The sequence below is a fragment of the Cynocephalus volans genome, chromosome 11 (assembly GCF_027409185.1).
Source record: "Cynocephalus volans isolate mCynVol1 chromosome 11, mCynVol1.pri, whole genome shotgun sequence".
Lineage (NCBI taxonomy): Eukaryota > Metazoa > Chordata > Mammalia > Dermoptera > Cynocephalidae > Cynocephalus > Cynocephalus volans.
The window spans coordinates 40,502,036-40,529,854 of record NC_084470.1 but is presented as its reverse complement, the minus strand read 5'-3'; the positions used below and the strand labels follow the sequence as shown (position 1 = coordinate 40,529,854).

Below are 27,819 nucleotides of genomic sequence, written 5' to 3'. Positions count from 1 at the left end.
GGAAGGAGCTCTTCCTCCTTCAAAAAGAAATGAACTCAAAGTTAAAAACATACATACACACTTCAGAGAAATTGCACATGTTATAAATTCAGCTTATTTTTACTAAATAATTTAGCCGTAGTTTCTGTAACAAATAGTTTCACATAACAGCAACTAATAGACATAGGAACTTGAACACTAAAATGTTACAGTAACCTCAAAGATCAATTTGACATTAAAACAAAACACTTCCAAACAGTCACATATGATTGAAAGGAAACCAGGTTCTATATCTACACAAAATATTTTTTAGGTTTATCTATTGCCTAATGCAAACTAAAGCCTGCAATTCTTCAGGGGATCATGAAAATTCAGTAGATTGCAAATAGCATTTGTTTTTAAGAATGAAAAAGAATAGGAAATATTAGAGTATATATTAATAATAAATATTAGCGTATATAAAGCACAGAGGATTTTTAGTGCAGCAAAACTATTCTGTATGATACTATAATGGTGAATACATGATATTACGCATTTGGCAAAACCCAAAGAACTGTACAATACAAAGAGGGAATCCTAATGTAAAATTAATAATAATATATCAATATTGGTGAATAACTGTAACATGTACCACGTCAATAATAGAAATTGTATGTGTGCATGGGGAAGATATGGGAAATATCTGTACCTCCTGCTCAATTTCTCTAAAACTTATAAAAATAAAAAATAAAAATAAATGAAACAATATAAAATATTGAACATATCATCTATATAAATACATGCATACACACAAAAATGCGTATGCATGTGTACTCTGAGTTGTACTTTTAAGTGTGGGCCAGGTGAAAAGAATTTGATACCACTGGTCTAGTCCATGCTAATTTTTACCCTGTACAATAGTAGAAAATAACTCAAGCAAAAATATTCTTAATTCATTCTTTTGTTAAATATTTACTGAGCATTTCTTGTTTGTTTGTTTGTTGTTGTTTCTGGCGGCTGGCCAGTACAGAGATGGAAGCCTGGACCTTGGTATTATCAGCACCATGCTCTAACCAAAAGAGGTAACCAGCCAACCTGTTCACTGAACATTTCCATATCTTGAGCCCTATTCTAGGTACATGAGACACATGAGTAAAACCAACTGGATCTTTGCTCTGGTAAAGCTTATTCTAAAAGGAAGAGACAGACAAGCAACATAAGATTGTGTAGTATGTTAGAATGCGGTTAACAGTTATGGGGAAAAAAAGAGAGAACAGTAATGGGGACATGGCAGGTGGACATAATGGAATGCATTTTAATTAGGGCTGTCAAGGTAGGCCTCTCTGAGGAGACTTTGTGGAAAAACTTAAAGAAAGCAAAGAAATCAATAACATAATTTTTATATCCAACATAGCATAATACAAACACTGAAGTTTCTAATTCTGTGCATGACATATCAAAAAATAAGTACAAGAAAAATGGGCACGAAGAAAGAATAACTGTAGATAAGACTGGATTCCTAAACACAATACAGGTGGCCACTCTACCAACCACCAAAGAGAAGGCATAGCCACTAATGCCAATGTAAAAGTACTTAAGTTACTCTTGTGGGAATCAAATGGGGCTTAATTTTAAGATGTCACTAAAATCAAAGTAATGGCTGAAGACAAAAGACTACATAAAAAAATGACTTAAAATCTTAGAGCAAAAATGGGCTCTTATTAAAACAAATCCATTGGAAAAACATTATTCACTAAGGGTATTCTGGGGTAGCAGAGTATGAAAACTGCATTCTTTGCTACCAGAGTCTACAGATTCTTGTTTTGTTTTTTTTTCTAAAAAATCACTAACATAAACCAAGCATAAGAGATAAATTCAGTTAATAACCAAAGCCTGAGTTCTAATACAATAAGTTCCCTAAGAAATAACTGATGTGTTGGCTGATGTTTGGGAATGACAAATCTGGAAATAATCCCATCAGCATAAGCTAAGAACCTAAGTCCTCTATTTTATCCAAGTCAATGAACACTAAGATATTTCCTAAAAGGAAGATCGGAAATATAAGATTAGAAAGCCCCAGTTTAAAATGATATATATATATATATATATATATATATATATATATATATATATTTTTTTTTTTTTTTTTTTGGTCTTTTTTTTGTGACCGGTAAGGGGATCACAACCCCACACCGCGCTCAGCCAGTGAGCGCACCAGCCATCCCTATATAGGATCCGAACTCGCGGCGGGAGCGCCGCTGTGCTCCCAGCGCCGCACTCTCCCAAGTGAGCCACGGGGGTTGGCCCTAAAATGATATTTTTAATTCATAAAAATGACTGAAATAGTCTCAGCAAATTTGGAATTCCTGGAATTATTACCTTATGTTTCCATTAATTTTTTTAACTCACAATTAAAGCACTTTATTTCTTTTTATTTATGAAATACAAGCAGATTAATACCTAACTTTTGGTGCTCACTCATGACTATGTAGCTACACAGTTCTTCCTCTTACATATTTTGTGAAATCCTACAAAAATGTCTCCCAAATCTATTTAATATCTCAAATGGTTCATAAAAATTTATTTGTCCTATACTGTAGAAGAGAGGGATTTACTTCATATGACAATAAGAAAGTACTACCTTAAAATTTTGCTACTAACTACACAATTTGCAACTTTAGCAAGCTATTTTATAAGAAAATAAAGCAATTATAAAAATGTTTGTATATTAAGGGGGGAAAAAAGCATTTCTCTATTTTGTGTACATAACCACTGAGTGAGGTTCTCATGATTGCAATCCATTTATACAACTTTGTTTACAGAGTTCATTTATGTAATTGCTCCACAGTTGGCATTGCCATGTATCATTAGTGGACATACATAAAGTTATGGTAGAAAGGAAGATCCTGTTATAGCAGTTTCTACATAACAAGACAATATTTTAAAGGCCTTTAAAAAAAAAAGGTACAAACTTCATATTTATTTTAACCGATTAAAATAGGTTCTTCAAAAAATAACAATTATTCTCTTCCCTTACTTGAAATACATAGAGTTCAAATTTAATCTTACATCCAAAATATAAAAGGTCTTAGGAAGAAAATTAACACGTATTTTACAGGATGAAACAGGTTTTCAGGTTAAAGAAATAATAACTTCTAAAGATGATATGTTTTGTTTTAAAACCTAGAACCTTAAGACTCAAAGCAAATTTTTGTTAAAAGCTACTTCTTGGATATCTCAAGACTATCTACCTCAAACTTAACCTGACTAGCTTCACTACTTCTTGCAAATCATTTGAAACCAAACTCTTGGCATCATCACGCTTCTCTTTAGCAGTCATCTCTTCAATTGCCAAATCCTGCTAATGCATCCCATTCTGTCACCCTCCCAAAAAACAGGCCCTCTACACAGCTGAATCAAAGGAAAAGCTTCTCCTTTCTCTAAAATCAACTCCTCCATCTAGCTTGAGCCCATATACAGAACAACTACAATTTTTATTTCAAATGTCACCAATATAAGAGGAAGACACAAAGCTGTATAAAATTTTTAAAATGCAAAAGTAATGGAACTACTGCATTTACCTTCCCACAAAACTACTACTTCTACTAAAGATTCACAGGAAATCATTAAAGGTATAATTAGCATACACAGATATGAGAGGATTGACGTGAGATTCAAAATAATCTCAATAGTATGAACAACCAGGGCAAAAAATCTTAAAAGGTGCAATTTCTCAGGAATAAATGCACATTCCTGTATTTAAGATTAAAAAAAAAAAATATCTTTCAAACTTTTTTGAAAGAATAACATTTGATAAACTCAATGTGATTCAACACTATGATGAAATATGACAGATCATCTTAATACCAGCGTCCCAATCACAACTGTAAGGAGCTAACAGCACATTTGGAGAGAACACATTCTTAGCTGGATCTTAACAAATGAGCATGTTCCTATACAAAGACGATCAGGAGATTGAGAGGTCTAGAAACCACAATGTATAATAAACACCATATTATGTATTAACCACATCTTGGAAATCTACCCAGGGCATCTATGGGAAAAAAGAAAGTATTTAAATTTAGCTAGAAAAAAAGGCTCAAGAAAGGGAAGGAGACTATGGTTACTAAAGTAGGCTGAAGTAAAGTCCTGAAGACCTTAAATTTAAGAGTTAAGGCTCAATCCTGTAAGCAGTGCGGAATGACATGAACTAAACTGTACACTTGAGAAAGCTCTACCTAGCAACAATGTTTAGGGTAAAATTAGGGAAGAGGAAGGAAAAGAAATTTTCTAGATAGGGAAAGCTAGTCTATATGCTAATAAAACAAATCAGGCAAAAGATATTGAGGACAGTATTGGGTAAAAACTGCAGGATACTGCCAGCTAATAAACTATTCCTCAAAACTGAACGAGATAAACAAAAGGAGTTTTAAAGAAACAAAAATTGACTAGCTGTCACTATACCATAAAAGAAGGATATTCTCATACTGTAAACTTCAAAAAGTAGCAGCACGCAAAGAAAGAAAAGATTCTCAGCACAGCAAGGCTCAGTATGGCATGAAGCCTAGACCCAATCCTGCTCCCTAGAATGCATTGGAGAAAGAAAATGAGTTAAAATATCCTGAGAATTTCCACTGATAGCACTCTTCATTCTCAAGAGAAGCAGACTGAGGACATAAATAAGAAGCCGAGAGAAAAGATTTAAAAAACAACAACAAAAAAAAGTAAAACAGTATAAAAGCTTCTACCCACCTTCAAAGGATTTCAGCAGAGGTTAGAAAAGCCACCAGGGTATGCAATTTTTCAGGTATCCACACTTAATAGAGAGGATAACCCAAAGGTAACCCCACAGGAAAAGAGGAAACGGTCCTGAGGGCTATTTAACAAAAACACTGCATTGGCCGATGTGTTCCCTCTCCCCCTCCCTCCAGGCTTTAGGGAACTACACAGAAGAACATCCCACCCCTCACAATACAGCCCACAGGGGAAGACAGACATCAGAAAAAGGTGGCAGAAGTGTTAAAGAGCATTCACCCACAATTTTTCAGAAAAACAGCAGGGCAACTCTGCAAACATGCCTAAGGAAAAGAAGATTCATCTCAAATGTCATATTGTGTAAGAACATAATACAAACATAAATTCAAGAAAACTAGACTTCAAGGAATAGTTGATAAAAGAGTGAGATGGAAAAGGAGATAAAACAAATTGAAGACCAAAAAATATCTGTAACAGTGATAATAAATCTACTAGAAATACAGAAAAAAAAAAAATAGCATAGACACAGCTAAACTTCAAGTGACAGATTTTACAAAAATGATGCAAGATAATAAGAAAAAATATAGAGGAAAATTTTTTTTAAAAGGTTAATGCAAACATAGAGAAAACTAAGTTGTGATAGGCAGCTACTGTAGTAGAGAGCTTCTAAAATGGTCTCCAATGATCCCAACCTCCTGGTATCCATGCCCTGTGTAAACCCCTGTCATTAAAGGTAGGCTAAACCCAGTGTCTTGCTTCTAATCAAAGAATATGGTAATGTGGATGGGATGTAATTTCTACAGTTAGGTCACAAAAGATTGTGACTTGTTCTGTTAACAAACGTTACGTTCTCTCTTGTCTGCTCGGCTTGCATGCATTGATGAAGTAAACTGCCAAGAGAGACAGGCTCAGGTGGCAAGGAACTGAGGCTGTCAGTCCAACAACCCATGAGGAACTGAATGCTGCCAACAACCACTGAATGAGCTTGGAAGCAGATCCTTCCCCAGTTGAGTCTTCTGAAGAGACTGCAGACCCTGAGCCAACATGTTAATTGCAGCCTTGTGAGAGACTGAAGCAGAAGACCCAGCTAAGTCATGCCTAGATTTCTGACCTAAAGAAACCATGAGATTAACAAATATGTAATGCTTTAAGCCATTAAGTTTTGGAGTAATTAGTTACACAGCAAATAATATCAAGTGTTAATCCTTGTTTCAAAGTTCCAGGGATGATTGGTAGGTATCTTTGAGGAAGAGAACTCCAAAAAACAGAAAGAAAAAACATTTTAAATTACAATTTGAGAAAAATTTTCTGATGCAAAGAACTTAATCTATAAAAGGGCACAGTAGGTTCTAGAAAGAATTGATACAAGATGTGTCTTAGTTAAGTTACAAAACTCAACAATAAAGAAAGAATTGTTCTAGTATCCAGGTAGAAAAATCAAGTCACCTATTGCAGAATGGTTTTGAGGTAGGGTGGAGATGAAAATTAGGCTGGCCTCAGATTTCCCTGAGCAACATTCAATGTCATAAAATACTAATGAAATGTGTACCACGTTCTGAGGTAGAGAAAATATGACCTAACCATATTATATGGTAATATGTCATAAATGTAACAGGTAACAAGCAATCATTCCCAAACATGAAAGATATCAAGAATTCTAGAGAACCCAAAGACCCTTCTTAGTAAACTACTGACAATAAAATCAAGCAATGGATCAAAAAATGTATACATATGAGGAGATGATGTGGTGAGAACTAAATTTATGGTTACCGAAAAGAACACAAGTATTATAAATTTTGACAATGTAAAAATACAACTTACAAAAACTTGGCCTTAAAAGAGAGGAGGTAAGGGAAGTACAATTATATTTTTATAACAAGGAATCAATCAATACTGTTGAAAATTAGAATATGGAGTTCAGAAAACACAACTCAAACTTATTAATGGCTTTCATAATATTTTTTCTAATCATTGACACAAGTAACATCTTTCATCAAGAAAACTAGACTTCAAGGAATAGTTGATAAAAGAATGAGATGAAAAAGGAGATAAAGTAAATTGAATACCAAAACAAATCTATTACAGTAATAATAAATCTACTAGAAATATAAAAAAATAGCACCAACACAGCTAACCTTCAAGTGAGACATTTTATAAAAATGATTCACGATAAGATGTTTTTCCTGCTAAATTCAATTTTTAAAATGTATATGATATAATCCCTTCTGTATATGTTCACAGAGAGATATCTGTATTTGTGAATGATGAAATTTAGGGTAATTTTTGGAGGGAGTTTCATATTTCTATATTACTTACATTATATAAATTGAGAATTTATAATTTTTATTAAAATAATGATGTTATTTTTCCATAAAAAACTAAGAATAAAATGCAGGGGAAATAATAAAGCAAATAACAAAAACCTGAATTAAGGAAGATTGTAATGACAATGAAGTCTCACATGCCTGGAAAGATTCCTGCACTGGGACTACTACTAAAAGTCAAAGGTTCCATCTAATGCTAAGTTTTGAAAATCACAGACATCCCCCCTAAGTAAAAATCTCTGCTACGTGGAAGTTCCTGTTTTCTATTATATCAATTCTAGAATTCTTTGCCTGGCTTTCAAGGAACACCAGAACATGACCCCACACTGCAGCTAAATTGTCTTACATAATTAGTCTAATCTACTCACTTTCCCACAAATATCTTGTGCTATATATTCAGCTTCTATATCTTAATTCTCACATGGAATATCCAAACTATCTCAATCTCACCTAGCTAGTCTATTTGTTGCATAAAATTCTTCCCAAACTCTTAGAATTTAACTAAAATATTATTTCAGATTCTTAGAGCATTCACAGACTTTTCTATATAAAAATTTAATTAATTCGGCTTTGTAAACTGCATTAGTCTTAACTCAAAAAGTCTGAAAACCTCAAGAATATAAAAATTAAAAAATATAACATTAAATACATTTAGTTGAAAAAACACTCATCAAAAAATTAAAAAGAAAATAAGTGACACAAATAAACCCGATTTGAAATGAATTCTTAAATCTTTGATATGGTCTTCCCAACCAAATATTTCATATTATGTATTTTTAAAAGATAAGGGTATGCATTTGTATAGAATGATACAGTTTACTAAGTGTTTTAATACTCACTTTTTCATTTACTTCCAAAAATAATCTTATAATCATAATTATCCACAAAGAACTGTAAGCACATTTAAAAATTAGAAACTATAAAAATGAAAATTATAAAAAAACTAAACATAAAGAAACAATTTATCAAACTTTATAGATTCATTACATAAACATAATCAACATAACCCTCTTTAACAATACAAAGCTACACTTCCGAGTAGCAGCTAAAGCTTTCTTTTTTTATTGTTCCTCTCAACCATGATTAAAATGTTTATATTCCACGTTTTAATATTCCAGCACACATTTAGAATGCGGCAGTCACATTTATAGATTTCCCTTTAATAGTAACTATAACCTAAAATTATTTTTAATTGGCTCCTTGAGTAAGACCCAAAACTTTCTATATAAACACTTAACACTTAATGTTAAATTTACAGTAATGGGAAAGAGCAGGAGTAAGTCAATATAAAGAAGAATAAGCTTTAACTACATTCTTAAAAACATGATCTTCATATATTTCTACCACAAGATGGTGATAAAGGAGATGTACTTACATATTTTAAAAATATGCAATTTTTATTAAAACATTTGATATCACTTAGCTCATAATCAGAAATATATGCTCATCTTCAAGATAAATAAAGGTAAAAATCATTTCATATGTGATCAGTTTTACAGTTATTTCCAAAATATTCTTTTGATAAAAGAAAATATAAAGACATATACTCTTTTCATGTTTCATTTTACACGGAGAACTACCAGTATTAAGATATTTTTTAAAACACACTGAAGAATATGATTCATATACCTATGTCAGAGTTAGCCCATAGAATTTTCTACAATGACGGAAATAATTGATGTTGGCGTTGTCTAATGCAGTGGCCACAAGACACATACAGCTACTGAACATTTGAAATGTGGCTAGTGCTACTAAGAAACTGAATTTTTAATTTTAATTAGTTTAAATTTAATATTAAAAGACCATGTGACTATTGCTACCACAATGAAAAGCACAGATATATATCATAGCAAATTTTAATAATATCAAAATCCAGTGGGAGTTTTCAGATAACAAAAAAATTAATAGATGAAACGTGAATTTTAAAAATAAAGGTATTATAAATTAATGATAAAAATAAATATTCTGACCATTTAATAATAAAGGTTTTTCCAAAATCATGAGAAAGAAAACAGAAAAGCTCAATATAACTATAGAGGTTAAAAGAACACTGTACATTAAAAGGAGTAAATTTTATAGCATCTTTGAATGGAAATAAAAGAGCATGTATTTATACACACACACACAAATCTTTTAAACTATATCAATAACAATGTGAATTTTCATATTTGATATAGAAATGTGCTTAAATATTGAAAACATTTAAATATCTGCACACAAATAAACCTCATATTTACTGCTTACACAAGTAAAAGTTCAGTTAACATTTTCAATAATGGGGAAAAAAAATTGCTCCCTCTTCCCAAAACAGCAATAGTTTAACTCTGCAACTATAAAGTAGAGGATTTAGTACCAGATACAGTTTCCAACATGAATTAACTGGACTTCAAGCAATGCAAAGTTGGGTACCATTTAGACTACACAGTCAATAGCCAATCTGTTTCGAACTGTGGGAACTATTCTCACCAATCCAGATGAAGATGCCAATCAACGGTACTGAAACCAAACGGAAGAAAGTTTAATGATGACCACATCCTAAAAGCCTAAGAGAAGATTCATGATGAAGCCACTTCACTGGGGTCACTAGCTTTGGCCAGGGTAATGGTGGCAAACTGTCACTGGATTTGGGCAGGGTAAGGGAAGCAGTTAAACTCAATGTCACTTCTATAGCACCAAAAATTGAGAAGAAGAAAGAATGTTAGAAAAGAATCAGTGGATTGGTCACCAAATAATTCTTGAAAACGTGTTGAAGGTTGAATTGCTCTGATATAGATGCCCTAACTTTAAAAACAAACAAACAAACAAACAAACACAAACAAACAAAGGTGTTTAATTAAAATATTTTTAGGGGCTGGCCCCGTGGCTCACTTGGGAGAGTGCAGCACTGGGAGCACAGCCAAGGCTGCGGGTTTGGATCCTGTGTAGGGATGGCTGGTGCGCTCACTGGTTGAGCATGGTGCAGACCACACCGTGCAGAGGGTTGTGATCCCCTTACCAGTAAAAAAAAAAAAAAAAAAAAAAAGTCTTTAGGTTACAAAACTGGGATGCATTCTCGTTTGCAATAAATAATCGAAACCAGCTTTTTGCTGACCAGTCAAACTCAGAAAATGAAAACTAGAGCTCGTCTGTTGAGCATACCTATCCCTCCCCCAAAAGATCTCACTACATTATTTCTACATGTGCTGTGTTAAAACTGAACCCCTAGAGGGCAACTTAGCTTCAATTTTTACCTCATAATATACTTCAGTTCCTCAGCAGTTTAAAGATACCATGACCTACTTCCTTATACCTTGGTACTTTTCCTTTAAAACAAAAAGGAAATGGAAAAAAGAAAATGGATATATTCCATCCACTAACGAAAAATATCACTGTGGAATGCATTCTTTAACAGTGATAATTTGAAGATGAAGACTATGCTACAAATAGGCATATTATGAATAACACACATCATAAACGAATATTTGAATATTAACACCCTCAGTAGAAATCGGGTAGCAGATAGGAAAGACATACTTAACAAGCCTATTTAATATAAATGCTTTGCATAACTTTACATTCATTAAATGACATGTTAAAATTTATAGGGAAAAAAGGTGAAGAATCCAATTTCAATAACAATTAACTCTATATAGACTACCCAATATAACCAACCTCAGGAAGACCAATGTTCCTTCAAGGTCAAAATGTCAAGAGGTTTCCTGAGTGCTCATCTAAGCTAACTATTTCATGAGGTAGAAGTGTTGATATTCAAATAAGCCCACACAAAATAATGATGTAACAAAACAAAGGAGTTATTGTACCAATGTGAAAGAATGCTGGCTAGCAAGGCCACCAACCTATACAACTCAATAATGGTATCTTAGATTCAGCCTTCTTTTAGTGAAACTCAGAAATTCAGCATATACAAGGTCTAAAATGTATATAGCAACAAGGGAGCATAACAAAATGAGCTGAGAATTTACCTGGAAAATATGTAGGATTATAATAAAAACTCGATAACTTGATAAGAAAGTCATGTGTTTTTTAAAAATTCAAATAAGATTTTTAGATAATCAACTTTCCTATTTGTATATATATTCTACAATATGAACTCTAACAGGAACAAAATTATAACTCAATTCATAAACAGTTTTTTAATGTAAATATGTATACAGGTGTCACCACAAGTCCTCCCTTTCCAGCAGGGCAGGTCACCAGTATCTCCTTATTTACAGTGCTCAGTAACAGAAGCATTATCTTACTGAGAAAAGAGAATACATGCACATGCTGGTTTAAAGACTCTCCATGTCACAGTTATTTATTCCACTAAATTTATAAACTAATTATTCATATTACATCCTGTATGCTCAGGAACCTAAAACAATCAAAAATCAATCTCTGCTCATTTGAGTTAGAATCTACATGTGAAATGTTACAAATCAAAGAATGTACTGATGGAATACACATACAGAAGAGAGAAGTTGCTAAGGGTGAAGTTTGTGTGCCACGAGGTTAGTAAAGGGAACTGCCATATAACTTACAGGATAAAAAAGAGATCAAGGTTTAAGGCTGCAAGAGCATACCTGGGTTCATCCATTCCTGAGAGTTTGCTAAGAATCCTCTCCATTGGAAAAGAACATGAAGGCTGGCCTAGATAATTTGGGGCTCAAACTCCAAGACAAAGTAAGAGAAGTAAAGCTCAAGAAATAGCAAACATACACAAAAAAACCTAGTAACAACAATAAAAAAACAGCCAAAAACTTATAGTTTGTATGGAAAAAGAGTGCCCTAGGTAATGAATTATGTAACTTTAAGATAGTGAGTAAAAATCCATATGGCCTGTTGCTATACTGTTTTAAGGAGAAATTCTATTACTTTGGCTAATCCATCATTTCTCAACTTTGGTTGCACATTCAAATCATCTTGGGAGCTTTGAAAAACAGAACCATTACCTCTCTTTGTGGAGCGAAGCCTGAGCATTGGTTTTTATTTTATTTTTTCCTTAATTCTCAGATAATTCTGATGCACAGTGAGAGTTGGGGACCACTGCTCTCCAGGAATGGATGAATGGGTCAAAGTATTAATTAATCCACAGATATGCTTTTGACTTTGCTGGAGAAAGAAACGAATATAAGAGCAGTCTTTTTCTTCACTGGGCTTATTAGCTATATGAAGAGATAACACCTATGGGAAATAATATATAGAATCTTCAGTTTATATGTCATGAGTGCCCAAGAAGTGACTAAAAATAAGAGCCCAGTCATGAAGACTAGCAGGAGCTCATTGTGGGACCTTTCACAGTATTAATCATAATTTTAATTTAAATATTTGATGACAATCTCCCCTACTAAAACTCCATAAAAACTGTATCTCTGCTACAACTACTCAACTCTACCACTGTAGCATAAATGCAGCCATAGGCAATACATAAGTAAATGAGTATGGCTGTGTTCCAATAAAACTTTGCTAACAGATAGGCGGAAGACCAGATTTGACCATCAAGCTATAGTTTGCCAACTCCTGAAAGAAAACAATATATTATGACTAGTCTCAATCAAACACTATGATTGTAAATGTATGTACCTTATCATATCCTATACCATAATTTATAAAAGCAATCAGACTCTGTTGACATCTAAGTTTTTGACAATATTCCATACTATATGTGATGCGATGTTGCACATTCTTATGCATATTTTATCACACATCTCTGATCATTTCCTTAAGATGAAATCTTATCAATAAAATTGTAGGTCAAGGTGTAGCTACATTTATAAATAAATATATAAAACTTCTGTTAATACATATATAAATTTTTGTTCATTTTTAAAAATACAAACTCCTTTCATGATACCATATCGATCGATATTCCTAGCCACAATACTTGCTTCTCCAAAACCTTGTCAACGTTATATATTACATGTTTTCTTACCCACAAATACTTCATTATGATTAAAGTTTCATATTTGTTTACATGTTTCTAATTAGATAACATTGATGTAAAATGAAATAAACAAATCTTAAGTATATGACTCAATAAGACAAAAGGATACCCCTGTGCAATACAAACCAGCAACAAAATACAGAACATTAAAATCAATCCAGATAGTTCCTTTAATGGCCCTTTCCAGTCAATAACTGTCCTACTCCCACTCCAAGAGTGCAACCATTTTTGGATTAGTTCTGCCTATTCTATAATACCATATACATGTTGCCTCCTAGAACATAATATCAAGAAAGAGTATGCTCTTTTATATTTCTTTTGTATTTATATTTCACTCAGCATAATAGTTTTGAAATTCATATCCATTTTTGTATAGAACAATAATGTTTTCCATTTTACTGCTGAACAGTAATCCATTACATGAGTATAGCACAATTAGTCTACCCCTTCTCTTTTTAAGAGAAACCTGGCCTACTTTCAATTTTTGGCTATTATGAATAAGCTACTGTAAGTATTATTGTATACACCTTCTTTTCTTGTGTATCTAAGTTTCATTTTCCTGGGTAGAGTGTTAGGTCATTGAGTAGATGTGTGTTTCGTGAACGTTGTTAGTGTTCTCAACTGTAACCATTCTGGTAGGTAAGAAGGTGGCTGTCCTTAGTTATTGTCTCCAAGTCCTTGAGGATCTTTTCATTTTTTTTTAATCTTTTTTTTTTTTCATGTCTGTTCTTTAGATTGGAAATTTCTATTGATCTATCTTTAGATTTATGACTCCTATAATTTTTTTTCTGAAGGCTTTACATCAGATATTGTATTTTTCAGTTCTAGAATTTCCGTTGGTCTTTTTTATTGTTTCAAATTCTCTGTTAAGATTTCCTGTCCTCTGGGGCTGGCCAGTTAGCTCAGTTGGTTACAGCACAGCCTCATAACACCAAAGTCACACGTTCAGATCCCCATACTGGCCAGTCACAAAAAAACAAACAAACAAAAAAGAAACATTTCCTGTCTTTTTTTTATTCATTGCAAACATATTTTCCTTATATTCTTAAGCATCATAACAGCCACTTTAAAATCTTTGTCTGTTAATTCTAACAATCCTGAAGTTAACCTCAGTTAAATTATCTTGAGAATAGGTCATGTTTCCTGTTTCTGTGAACATTGAATTGTATTGTGAATATTGTGAATGACATGATGTAGAAAGTTTGGGTTCTGTTTTGTTTCTCTGAAGAATATGTTTCTCTTTTCCGTTTAAGCAGGCAATTTACTTTGTATGTACACATGTACACACGAGCATGCACGAACATGATAGAGTGATTAGGCTATCCCAGAAGGAGAATTTCTCCGAAACTGTTAATTTTTAAAGCACACCAAGTTCATAGGTAATATATGGTAGTATAGGGTGTGGTCTGCAATTAACTAACTGAAAGTGCAAGCATTTTTTATGTTTAATAATATGTAATTTATCATATACAATTTAGTAATCCCACTACTGGGTATATATCCAAAGAAAATGAAATCAGTATGTAAAAGAGATATCTGCACTCCCGTGTTTACTGCAGCACTATTCACAACAGCTAAGATATGTAATCAAACTAAGGTATCCATCAACAGAAGAATGGATAAAAGAAATATGGTATATACACAATGGAATAATCAGCCATAAAAAAGGATGACATCCTGACATTTGCAAAAACATGGATGAACCTGGAGGACATTATGTTAAACAGAATAAGGCAGGCATAGAAGGACAAACATCACATGATCTCACTTATATGTGGAATATAAAAGACTTGATCTCACCAAAGTAGAGAACACAATAGTGATTACCAGGGGCTGGGGAAGGTAGGGAGAGGGCAGAATAGGGAGAGGTTGGTCAATAGACATTATGTTACAATTAGATAGGAGGAATAAATACTGGTGTTCTGTTATACAACAAGGTAAATATAGTTAACAATAATGTATTGATATTTCAATACCTAGAAGAAGGATTTTGAATGTTCTTACTGCAAAGAAATGATAAACCTTTGAGATGATATGTATGCTAATTACCTTGACTTAATCATTACACAATGTATACATGTATCAAAATATTACACTATACCCCATAAATATGTACAATTACTGTCAATTAAAAATTTTTTAAAAATAATATGTAACTTCTCAGAAAGAAACTTTGTGTCTTTTGCTCATTTTTTGGGGGGTGGGGAGCAGCTGGCTGGTATGGGGATCCAAACCCTTGACCCTGGTTTTATCAACACCATGCTATAACCGGCTGAGCGAACCAGCCAGCTTCATTTTTTAAAAGAGATATTCATCACTTCCCTACTGATAGGAAGAGCTGTTATACACTAAGGATATCAAATCTTTGTCACGTATGTTGCAAATGTATTCTCCTAGTTTGTGATCATCTTTCTTTCTATTATGTTTACAGTATATGACATACAGAAAATTTTACTTTTTCTATATTTATAAGTTTTTCTATTATAAAGTAATATAACATTTGATTCTTTAAAGTTTTTTCAAAGAAATATAATTCATTATGAAAAATTCAAAAACAAAAATCTATGAAAATAAAAATTACCCATAATCCACCTTCTTGTTCCCATATCCCTGTATGACTGTTTTTAAAAAATTAAGTATACTTTCAAGTCATATGGAAAACTGTTTAACACTGCCTGCTGAAGTTGAAATTATACACATCCTATGACCCAGAAATTCCACTTCTAGGTACATAACCAATAGAAATGCATACATATGGGTACCACATGAACAAGAATGTTTATAGGGGCATTACTTGTACAAAAACTGGAAATAACCTATCTTCCCATCACAGTAGAATGTATTAATAAATTATAGCATATTCACACAATGGTACTGTATGGTCATGAAAATGAAGGAACTATCGCCACATGCAAAAACATGGATGAATCTAACAAACATAATGTTGAGTATAACAAGCTAGACACAAAAAAGCACATATGGTATGATTACATTTAAATTAAAAAGACAGGGAAACTAATCTATGAAGTGTGGTGACTTTTTGAGAGGAGTAAAAGAGTAGTGACTAGGAGGGAGCACAAAGAAGGCTGGCTTCTGATAATTTCTATTTCTTGACTTCAACAGTGATTACACAGGTATGTTCATTGTCATAATTCATCAAGCTATATATACTTATAATTTGTACATGCAGGATATAAAAGTTTATTTAAGAAAGTAATATTTCATTTTGGAGAATATGAAAAAACTACACATAGAAATAATTTCTAGTCTACTTTATACCTCCCATATTTCCAGATGCATATTATTAAATTTTGGATGTATCTTTTTTTCCTACATATATGTGTATCATTGTGTTATAATTAGGACTATAACATGTATATGATTTTTATATCTTTGTTTTTTACATAGCATACGAACATGTACACATTTGTTAATGATCCCCCATAAAATTAACTATTCATTACCACCTAATATTTTATTTAATGAAATCTTTCATAAGAAAATACATGACAACAAAAATCAAGAAGAGTTTTAATTTCAGTAAAAACTAAGCATCAAAGAAGTAGATATTATTAATTATAAATTATAAAAATAAAGAAAATATTTAACTTTAACATGTAACTCAAATTATTATGTGGGTATAAATGAACTTTTCATGAATAAATGGCCTATAGTTTGTATATGCTGGGCTACAGCCCAAAAAAGAATGCCACGGAAAATATTACAAATGTCCCCAGAAAATGAAATAAAAATTAAAAATTGCTTAAGCTATAGGAAGAAAATAACTTTTTCCATCTTGGTGAAGTCTGGCATATAAATAACACATAATACACCCAATCCAGCAAATAAAAAGTAATAACTAGAAATAAACTAGCACATAGGCCAGAAATCACAAATACCAGGCAAAGCACATCATCACTTGCCAAATCTACCACACATGACAGACATAGCTAATTGATCTAATGACAGTCTTTCTGATTGATCCTATTCACTGTGTGCTAGGCAGCCACTATCAACTGTTAAAGTAACACAGATGAACTGTATTTGCTACCTTTGATGTAGTCAAATTGTACATTAAAATGGAAAAAGCACTAGGCTGGGAATTAAGGTATCTGAATTCTAATAACAGCTCTGTTATATTAACAAGTCCAATCATACTGAATAGGTAATTTACTTTACTGAAATATGAGTCCATGTCTTTCCATTCCCCACCGTACCTAGTACCATATATTGCACATAGTAGTACTGAAGGATCGTTTGTTAAATTAACAAATCAGTGTAGTTATGGTTTGTTATGGAAGGAAAGTGGCCTATGTGAAATCTTAAAAGGAAAATCCAGGAATAAAAACGCCAGTTTTTAATCTATCATTGTCCAAGTTGAACATATGTATTGATTGTACACTAGCAGAACTGACACTAATTATACAAAAATGTTAGAAAAATATTAGAACCACCACAACTGTATAAACATTCAACTCCTTTCAATCCCTCTCAAAGAATGATTAATTTTTACCACAGTTTAATGAAATGGTTTCAAACTTAGATATCGAAGATACCTCAAAGTTAACATGTGCAAAACTAAACTCCTGATCCACTGACCAGCAAAGAATAAAATAAATTAAAATTTCTGTACATACAGTCTTCCTTACCTCTGCTAAGTATAAGTCCATCCTTTCACTTGTTCAGAACAAATAATAGGGAATCATCTCTTTCTCTGTTGCCTGTACCTTCAAAATATATCCTGGGAGTGCTCATTCTCATCATTTCCATTGCTACCACCCTTCCAATCCACCATCATTTGTCACTTGGATTGGCTCAATCACATTCTTACTGGTGTTCCTGATTCTGCCCTTGCCCCATCCCATCTCTTAACACAGCAGTGAGTTCTGTTAAATTATAAATCAGAACGTCTCACTCCGCTGTTCAAAGCCATCTTGTCTTTCCATTTCTCTCCTTAGTACCTATAAGTTCTCAGTACATACAAGACCCTAAATGATTCTGTTTCCAATCATTTTGCTGAATTTCTCCCTTTTCATTCTACCCCTCATTCATTCCTCCCTATCGACAGTGACCTTTCTGGTGTCCCTTGAACATACCAGCCTCACTTAGTACCTAAGGTTCTTTGCTTATGCTATTCCTACTAAGATCATTTTTCTCAGAGATATCTGCATATCTCACTCCACCTCCTTCAAGAATTTTATCCAAATGTCACTTTCTCAGTGAGACCTGTACTAACTGCAGTCCCATTCCAACACAAAGCACTACCCACTGTCCTTATCCAATTTTATTTTTCTCCAGAACACTTATATTAACTTATTGCTGTGGACTGACTGTCCCTGCAAAACTCATTGAAGCTTGATTCCCTCTTGTAACAGTGTTAAAGAGGGTGGGAAATCCAACTATAGTATTTGAAAGGTGGGGGCCTTTAAGAGGTGATTGGATCATAAGGACTATGCCTTCAGGAATGGATTAACCTATTTATGGATTAATGGCTTAATTGTTTAGTGGGTTGTCAACGGGAGTGATACTCATGGATTTATAAGCAAAGCAAGTGAGCACATTAAAAAGCTCTTGGCATTCTTGCCATGTGACTGCCTGCACTGCCACGGGACTCTGTAGAGGGTTCCCAGAACAGAAGGCCTTTACCAGATATGGCCCGTGGACCATGGACTTCCTAGCTTCTAAAACTGTAAGAAATAAATTTTATTTCTTTATATATTACCCAGTTTCAGATACTCTGTTATGAAGAACACAAAATGGACGAATAATACACTTATAATGTTTATTATTTACCCACCTCCCCCACTGAAATGTAAGGTCCCTATCATAAAGATTTTTGTCTGTTTTATTCACTGTTCATATAACGGTGACTGACATACAGAAAAATAATAAATATTTTTTGAATAGTTATGTTCCATATAACCCTAAGGTTCCACTTAAGTACTCAAAGGAATTGGAAAATTCTTTATTTGCTTTGTAAAAAATATTTTTAGTGATGTAATAATCAACTAAATCTTAAATATATGCAAATAACATTACCAAATGCTAACAAAATGGAGACAGCCAATGTATTAAAATATGATGCCAGATAAATTTGTTTATAGGCCTCAGAATAAAATCTCTACCGTCTCTGTTTAATTGAACAATAATCTGAAAATCTGAGTAAATCATAAGAAATCATTACTATTTAGCTTCTGGTCAAGATGGTGGAATAGACAGTACCCAGTGTCACTCTCTCCCACAAATCAATCAACTTACAACTATTAAGAAGCAACAACGGCCAAACTGGGGCTGCTAGAGCTCAGGGGAAGAGGAGGAGAAACCTATGAAGTTCATGAAGGCAGGAGAAGCCACAATAAGAGAAAGAAAGGATCACTCCCACCATTTTGAATCCCAGCCACTTCAAGGCTGGAGCTGGTGAGTACACAGAGCAGGAGCTGGCTAAAGCCACTGCTGTGCCCTTTGAGTGAAGTTTCTCAGAGGCGGCATGGGAGAAGAGGGCCTTGGTGGCCCCCAAGCCAGCAATACCACTAAAGGGTCCCTATGGACTCACACAGGAGTGAGGAGCCACAACAACTGAAGAAAGAGCCACTCAGAGGCCAGTGAGTCATCGCAAATGACCGGTGCATGGCCCGTCTCATGGGAAGTGTTTAGAGCAAGGGTGGTAGGGGAGACGGGCCACTGGGGCACAGCATGGATAGCTGATCTGCCCCCAGTCAGTGCAAGACCACTCAGTGGAGACTGGTCAGGAATACAGATCCGCAGGGGGTGCAGTTTGCTGAAAAGTCTCAGGCTCAGACCAGAGTTTCCACACAACCCAGGTGTACTGGAACTCACAAAACCCGGAAGTCAACAATTAAAACCTGAGCTGCACAAAAAGCCTTCCCCAGGGAATCAGCAGCAAAGCAGCAATTTAGCTCAACTACAGAGCTCAAGTGCTGGTCACCACAGGAAGTTCCTCCATTTTGGAAGTAAGCAAAGGACAATGAATTAGTTCCAGTGCAGAGGGACTAGCAAATAATCCCTGGTGGGAACAGCAAATAATCCAACACAGAACTGAAAGAAAAAACAAAATACCCACAGATTGGAGACAAAGTTTTATATTAACTAGTAAAGATCTAACACCACCAAAGAACACCCATAAAACCTAGAAGGACTGGAAGCCCCCTGGGCTCCCAGGCCATGGAGCAGGAAGTGCTGGGGGCCTCAGCCATGCGCCCTGACATTCACAACCAACCCAGCAATGACTATCAGGCTGCCACAAAAGCACCCCAGGGCTTCGAGCCAGGGCAGTGTGGAAACTCGGGCCTCGGCCATGACCTCAACACCTGCAACCAGCCCAGCGACAACGACCAGGCCACCACAGGAAGCACCCCAGGCTCCCACACAAGGCAGTGGGGAGTGAAGGCTTCAGCCACAGCTCCCTGACATCTGCATGCAGCCCAGCAATGACCAAGCCACTGTTGGAAGCCCTTTTGTCTCCCCTACTATAATGAGGTGGTGCCACAGGCCTCAATCATGCCCCCCCTTCCTTCTTCTCCCCTACTTCTTTTTCCCCTTCTCCTCTCCCCCTGCGACTACTCAAAAACACCTTAGAATGTAAAAAAAAAGTTAATAAAAAAAAATTTTTTTCTAATTAAAAAAAAAGAGAAATCATTATTATTTAGAACTACCTCTTTATGTGATTTAGGATTCACTCTATACTTTGCATCCCCCCCAAAAGAAAACCACAAAAACAAACTGAAAGGAGATACATACTAGGCTACAGTTGTTATTTGTAACTTCTAATTTAAACTCTGACTCATAAATCAATACAGCATTGTTTTCATGTACTGACTCTGTAAATATAACAAAATTAAGTATTTGTGGATATTTGCAAAAAGTTTACCAGTGTCAGGCTCTGATTATCTGGAAAGAATGCCAATTACAATTGGAGGATCATCAGGTAGCTTAAGTGAAGTGTGATCTTGTACTCAGGTTTTATATACAAGGGCACAGTATTGTTTAAAGACCATATTTAATTTTGGATTAATTTCTCATAAGATGAAAGGATTTAAGTCTATTACAGCAAAATAATTGAAAGTTGATGTCTAGGAAGATTAGAGTAATAAAAACTTGTTAATGAAGAACTGGCAGAAAAGCTATGACATTTTATAATAATATATATTCATTTTAACAATACTTTTTGTTTCAAGTCATGTAATTCTTTGCTTTTGTGTTCAAATGTACACTTTTTACATTTATACCTTTCAAAATGCACTGCATAATTAGTTTTTAAAAATATATTCATCTGCCCTGATAAATTCCCTAATTCAGTCATTTAAATATTTGTCTTTAAAAGATTTCATTTACTTCCAAAACTAAAATATACTACACCTTTCTCTGTGAGAAGACTAGCCATTTTATTTATTTAAGGATATTTATGTCCAATTACATACAATTTTATTGCAAAATTGTTCTTTTATCAGAAACAAGGCAATAATAATAAGCCATTAAGTCTGATAGTAGGGGTATGAGTTAACAAATGTAACTGAGAACCACCAGGTCAATGAGTAATGACCATTATATATTTCGTTCATTTCCTTCAAAAATAATTTTAAAAATAATCACAATTTTGTGACTGATATAGAATATGAGTAATGATTCCACTGCCATAACATCAGGTCTGATAGGCATACACAAATATTTACCACTAATTAACTTTTATTATGTCCATGTGCAGAAAAAAGTTCACAGAGCAGGCATGATACTGCTATCCTTAGAAAGGCCTACTTGCAAGTCTGGCCCTTAGCTGGCACCTCAGAACTTGGATTTTGGGAGTGTTCGCACCATTACCTAATTGATAAGCGTGGCTCATTGTCCCTAAACTGTACAAACAATATGGTTTATGCTGAACACCTGCTTTCCTTTTGAAAATCTGAAATTTTGGTTCAGTTTTGGTAGAGGGTACCCATATGACCAACTCCCAATAAAAACTGTGGACTGTGTCTCTAATGAACTTCCTGGTAGATAATGTTTTAAACATGTCAAGATTTTATGCTGGAGGAATTAAGCACATCTTGAGTGAATCTACTAAGAGAGGACTCTAGGAAACTTACGCCTGGTTTCCTCTGAATCAACCCATGTGCCTTTTTCCCCTTGTTGATTTTGCTTTGTATCTTTTTTTTTTTTTTTTTTAAATTTTATTTTGTCGATATACATTGTAGCTGATTATTGCTTGCTTTGTATCTTTTTGCTGTAATAAATCTTAGTCATGAATATGACTATATGCTGTGTTTTACGAGTCCTCATAGCAAATTGCTAAGCCCAGGGGTGCCTTAGGGACCCCTGACATAATCCAGTATAAGTCCAAAGAGCAGAAAGTGTGCCTTATATCTATTTGTATTTATCAGAGTACATGACATAATCTTACACATAACAGATATTCACCATATTCAATGATTTCATTTATTATCCTCTTAATTATATCCAAACCAGTCTAAAGATGTGTCACATCTCTACTTCAGTGTTAGTTAATACTAGTAAACTGACTAAAGGACGAAAATATATGGGATAATAATGGTACAGTTCAAACAACAAATGAAAATATTTTGGCAGGTTCAAGTAACACAGTTGGATAAAAGACTGATCACATTGATCTTGTATAATCTGTAGTCGTCTGACTTCTTTTAATGTTGTATGGATAAGTTCTTTGCCTGACAACTTCCTAGAGAGTATCCTAAACATTCTTAATTTGATTTTCTTTTTTATCTATTCACACATCTTCGGAATTTAGCAAAATGTAACATACTTCAGTTCTTTGTAACTGAAAGACGGGGGCAGGTATTTTTATCATGCTTCTGTGTTATTTAACTATAACTCTGTGATGTTTCAAAGAAACAATCCATGCTTCCTGTGCTTTATATAAATTCCTTCAGAACTACACCCTACTTATTAGCCTAAAGATAAAAAAGACCAAAACATACATACAAAACAAATATTAAAATCAGGTTAAAAAAAAAAAAAAAGCCCAAGGGATGAAAGGAATCAATGAGTAGGAGAATATAGCTAGGTTTTAAAAAGATCCAAACCATCCCTAACGATAAAGTATTTTTTGGTCTTGAACTGTCATAGCAAAAAGAAAAAATAAATAAATAAATAAATAAAGGCTCTTATTATTTTTAAAGCAAATGTCATCACCCATAGAGACTTTATATCAAATGTCAACTGTGCACTTCAAAAAAGCAAAAAAATATGATAGGAATTTTTACAAAATATAGCAATTCAGTGACTTCCTCTCATGGAATCTCTATTTCCAGAAGAAAAATTTATAATACTAGAATGTATACTTTACCAACATATATAACACAAACAATGTTTTAAAAAATATTACTAACATAGAAAATATGTCATTAAGTTAGTGAAGTCAAACAGCTGGAAAAAGGCACAAAGTTGAAAGCAACCTCTAAAGTTCATCAAGCCATCTCCCTAAAACACAAGTTGGTAGATCCAACAAAAAGCAATCATTCCATCATCACAGCTGGTGGAAGTGGATTCCTGATTTGGCTTTTGAGAGGTGATGGAGGCTTTAGAAAGGACAAGGGAGAAAGAAAGAGATTTGGCCATTCTAGTTTTCCTTCAGTTCCATTCCCAATGTACGCAGCGTTCATTCCCTGTGTATAGTTTACTCATTTATTCTAGTGGCTCTATTAACTGCCAATAATATCACTGACAAAAGAAGAATGCTATCAATTTACTTAAATCAATAACTTTTTGTTTGATATCAACAGAGTTTATAATTTTGTCAGTATTCACCATAAGATGAGGATTCTCAATTCTGTACATTTCTAAATCAAGCCACCTTTACTATTCAAATCAAAGTTACATTCCAAAAGAAAAGTAATAAGCACCATCTTTCTCTTCAAAAAGAAACATATACTTTTATATTTTTATTTTACATTATTAAAAACATTTTTTTAAATTTTATCAATATACAATATACTTGATTTTCATGCTCCTTTACTGATTCCTCTCTCTCCCCTCTCCTTCTCCCCGCTACCACCCATCAACATCATATCTATTCACTTGTCTTAACAAGTTCAAGGAATTGTGATTGTTGTGTGCCCGTTTTATAAAGACAAAGATTCCCAAGTTGACACCAGTTTAATAATACAAACACTGCTTAACTGTCATGTAAAAGCTGAGGTTTTCTTGTATCAGGTTAGTTTTCATTATATTGAAATGGTGCAATAACTGTGACATACAAATTTACTGTAGAATTAGAATCATGTAATTGTAGATTATAGAAGTACTAAGGTATAAAATGATGAAACATTCTAAATGTTATCTACTATTTAAGACAAGTTTTTATTGTGTTTAAACATTAACTGAAATATGCAACTCAGACTAAACTAGTGTATAGTGAAAACCAATAGGCTATAGATAATGAAGGTATCATGGAAGCTGGTTAAAAAATTATAATGAAGAGAGAACAAGTAAGAATATGGCAACCTGGCTGAAATTGATATTCATTAGGGTACTCTTCACATGAATAGGTAGCATTTGGACTCTGTGGTCTTTATCAGTGTCCCAGCTGGTAATGGTTGAAGGTTAATGCCTTACCCCATTCTGTTCAATTTTCTATCCTAATTAGCCATCCAAATCTATAGCTGTGAGCACCAAGTGTCTGTGTTCAAAAGAAACTAATTAATGCTAGCAAATTAGATCAAGTCCAAAGATCCAACAGCCAAACTCTTAGTTAAATGCTCCTTGTTAATAGGAAGTGTAGCTGTCAATAACTGCTGTTGGTGACTATAATGAGGCATCTTTCTTTCATTGAAAGTGATTTCATTCCTCTTTGTCCCTAGAAAAGCTGTTCCATTCCCTTCACAAACCTAAGTTGCTGACAGTCTGATCCAATTCTTATGGTCAGCTGGGTCGAAATGACGTGAAAAAAAAAAAAATCAAATAGAAAAGCTTTCCTACATAATCATGTTTCAGGCATTTAGCAGAAAGTCAGATCACTTATTAAAATTCCTATGTCTTTACCCACGAAGTATACAATTAGCATGCATAATGTCTTTTTATAAAATCCTATAATTATTTAATAAAGCAAAGAATATAAACAGTAAATAAACTACAATGAAATTGTCCTGATTCTAAATTATGTCTCATTGTTCAGTTTAAATGCAGCTTTCTTCTGCTACTTGAACAATACTATGTGCATTCTTTTTCTAATTCTAATTCACATGGTTAAACAGGAAGACTACTAAGGATTTGTTATTTTTTTATGTAATAATTTTAGATTCTAAAATACTGTTTTGGACCATATGGCCTAAAAAAATCAATATATGATTATCTATAAGAAATTCAAATATTCAAAAATCAATTATAACACACATTCTAATAAGGGCAAATGCATTGAAATAATCCAAATAAATCTCAGATTTTAAGATGGTTCCGGTCTTCAGAAGTTCGTAAACATATTAGAAAAACAAAAACTTAACCATGCTAACATCCTAAACAACTTAATTTTTAAGAAAGTTAAAACTAAACACTTTCTTTTCTGTACCTTATAAAGTAGTAGGTGTGCAACACAAACAAATAAATATTTTAAAGTTATACTCTATTTTTTCACTTTCAAAAACCGAAAACAAAGTTTACTGTCTAAGAGTAAGCAAAGGCAGTTCTGAAAGCCATACAGTCATTCTGCATTTTCATCTGAATCATATCAGTAAAAATTTAATCTATAATTGAGTTAGCTAGCTTTCTCTTCATTCTAGGTATAAGGATAATGTGTTACAAAACAGCATAAATAAAACTTATATTTATAACTTTAGAATGATATATCAGTAATAAGTAAATTTTCCTAGTAGTGAAAAGTTAACCCTGTAACTTCATTATCCATTTTTAAGCTTTATCCGCACTCACCTGAATCAGGATAGGTATTTTTCAAAGTTCTATGAGGCAGGTGGAGGATTACCTCTTGAGACTATCAGCATGACACCTGCCAATGCCAGATGTGCACTGAACCCTGTCTGCAGGTGCCAATGGGTTAATTTCTCCTGACACCTGGGGTTAGGGGTTGAAGGAAGGTACTCTGATTAAACAACTAGTTCATAATGAAAAAAGAGTAATACCATAGGATGATTATTTTAAATTACCAATTTATAGATGAATTTAAAATGGAATAGGTCATAATAAGAAACTTAACTTAAGAAACAAAAATGACCATCACGGTGTTGAGTCTAAGGAACTGCTTTTATTTTATTGCCTCCATCCATCAATTACAAAGGTCATCTCTAAGCGACAGAAGCAGGGAAGGAAACACAAATGTTCCTAGCATCCAAACATTATTGACATAGTCCTAAAACTAGAATTGACATAGCTTAGCTTCCCTGTAGAGAAGCTTGTAGTGGAACTATAGCCCATCATCCTAAGAATTATTGTCATCCCTCAGCAAAGACGACTACAGGGGGAAGTGAAGGAGAGCCAGGAAAATAGCCTGTGCCAGCAAAATTTTACTACTTCCTTTGGATGGCCATTCCAAAAGAAAGATTTTTAAAAGACATTTCTACGGTAATATTGCCATCTGCTTTTCTAATTACCCATCATTTACAGATGTATTGAGGCCTCAATTTACCTTCCACTGCTTTGTTTACATTTTTCACTAGAATGTTACATATTAACCAAGAATATGCCTCTAGATTATAGAGTATACAAGTATTTCATGTTAAAAACATTTCCCAAAGAGAACATGCATGTGTGGGTGCCTAGTGCATGCATTTACACAAATATCTTCCATTTAGAAACATAAACAAAACAAACACAACACAAAAAGCCCCAGACTCATTGTAAGTCCTACTGGGTTTCCATTAACAATTCAGGAATAAACAATGACACCAAAAAAAATCATCTTAGGAAAACACACACACACACGAATATGTTTATAGGTGAAAAACAGGTACATGTTAGATTTGACATTTCTTCTTTGCCTATCAAAATCAACAGACTAACTTCTTCCTCCAAAATACTCATACCAAGTTTTTCTCTCTATATAACTATACCTCTGAGAAAACATGCTTTTACTAGTAATTTGGGGGAATGTTTTAAAATTGTAAATGAATTGAGCACTGCCTGGAAGTTCTGAAAGCTGAAATACTGGTATCTCACTGAAAGGGTGAGAAGCAATTCATACATATTAATTCACTGACTACTTGATTCTGAGGCTAAGGATTAAATTCAGATCACATTATTAAAAATGAATTTGATCTTTATATGAATATTTGAATCTTACCTTGAACTTGTTCAGAACACCTCTCTCTGGCCTTTTCTCTCATTATTTTAGGGATCAAAACATCTTTTTCAACATGTCTGAGATGCTGCCCTGGAAAATAAAGATTTTTCTTTAATATAGTAAAGTCCCAAATAAATCACCGGATTAGGGAAAAATAAGTTCTGTGGTTTACTTAAAATATAAATCTATACAAACAAATTAAAAACTGATTCTTTTACAACCTGAAAAAATTGTGATTATTTTAGTCACTGAAAATCAAAAGATAACAAAAAAATGTGAGGGACATACGTAAACTCTTTCTAAAAATTTCTGCAAACTATATTGCAACACTTCTACTTGATAACAAATTCCATATGGTTTTGTCAAAACTGAAGTCTAAAACATCATTTTCTTATTGATATAATCCACAAAAGGAGGATTTTCATCAATACTGAGATCCAAGCATAGATGAAGAGATGCAAGATAAGAGAGATACTAGTAGTTTTTCTAGCTAGTAATAAGAATAGTCTAAGAAAGAACTGGGAAAAGAAAAAGTAGAATTACAGGTCCATATACAAAACAAAGCTTGTGAGATTTCTGTGCAT

The 27,819-nt window shown here is 33.6% G+C and overlaps 1 protein-coding gene across 1 annotated transcript in view; it reads right to left on the bottom strand.

Moving 5' to 3' along the window:
- The window catches only part of CMC1 (C-X9-C motif containing 1), a 71,213-nt gene that overhangs the window by 22,015 nt on the left and 21,379 nt on the right, over positions 1 to 27,819 (bottom strand). The window contains exon 2 of the mRNA XM_063113776.1: positions 27,236 to 27,325. Within this exon, the coding sequence (XP_062969846.1) occupies positions 27,236 to 27,325 (90 nt within the window). The remainder of the gene's footprint in view (positions 1 to 27,235; positions 27,326 to 27,819) is intronic.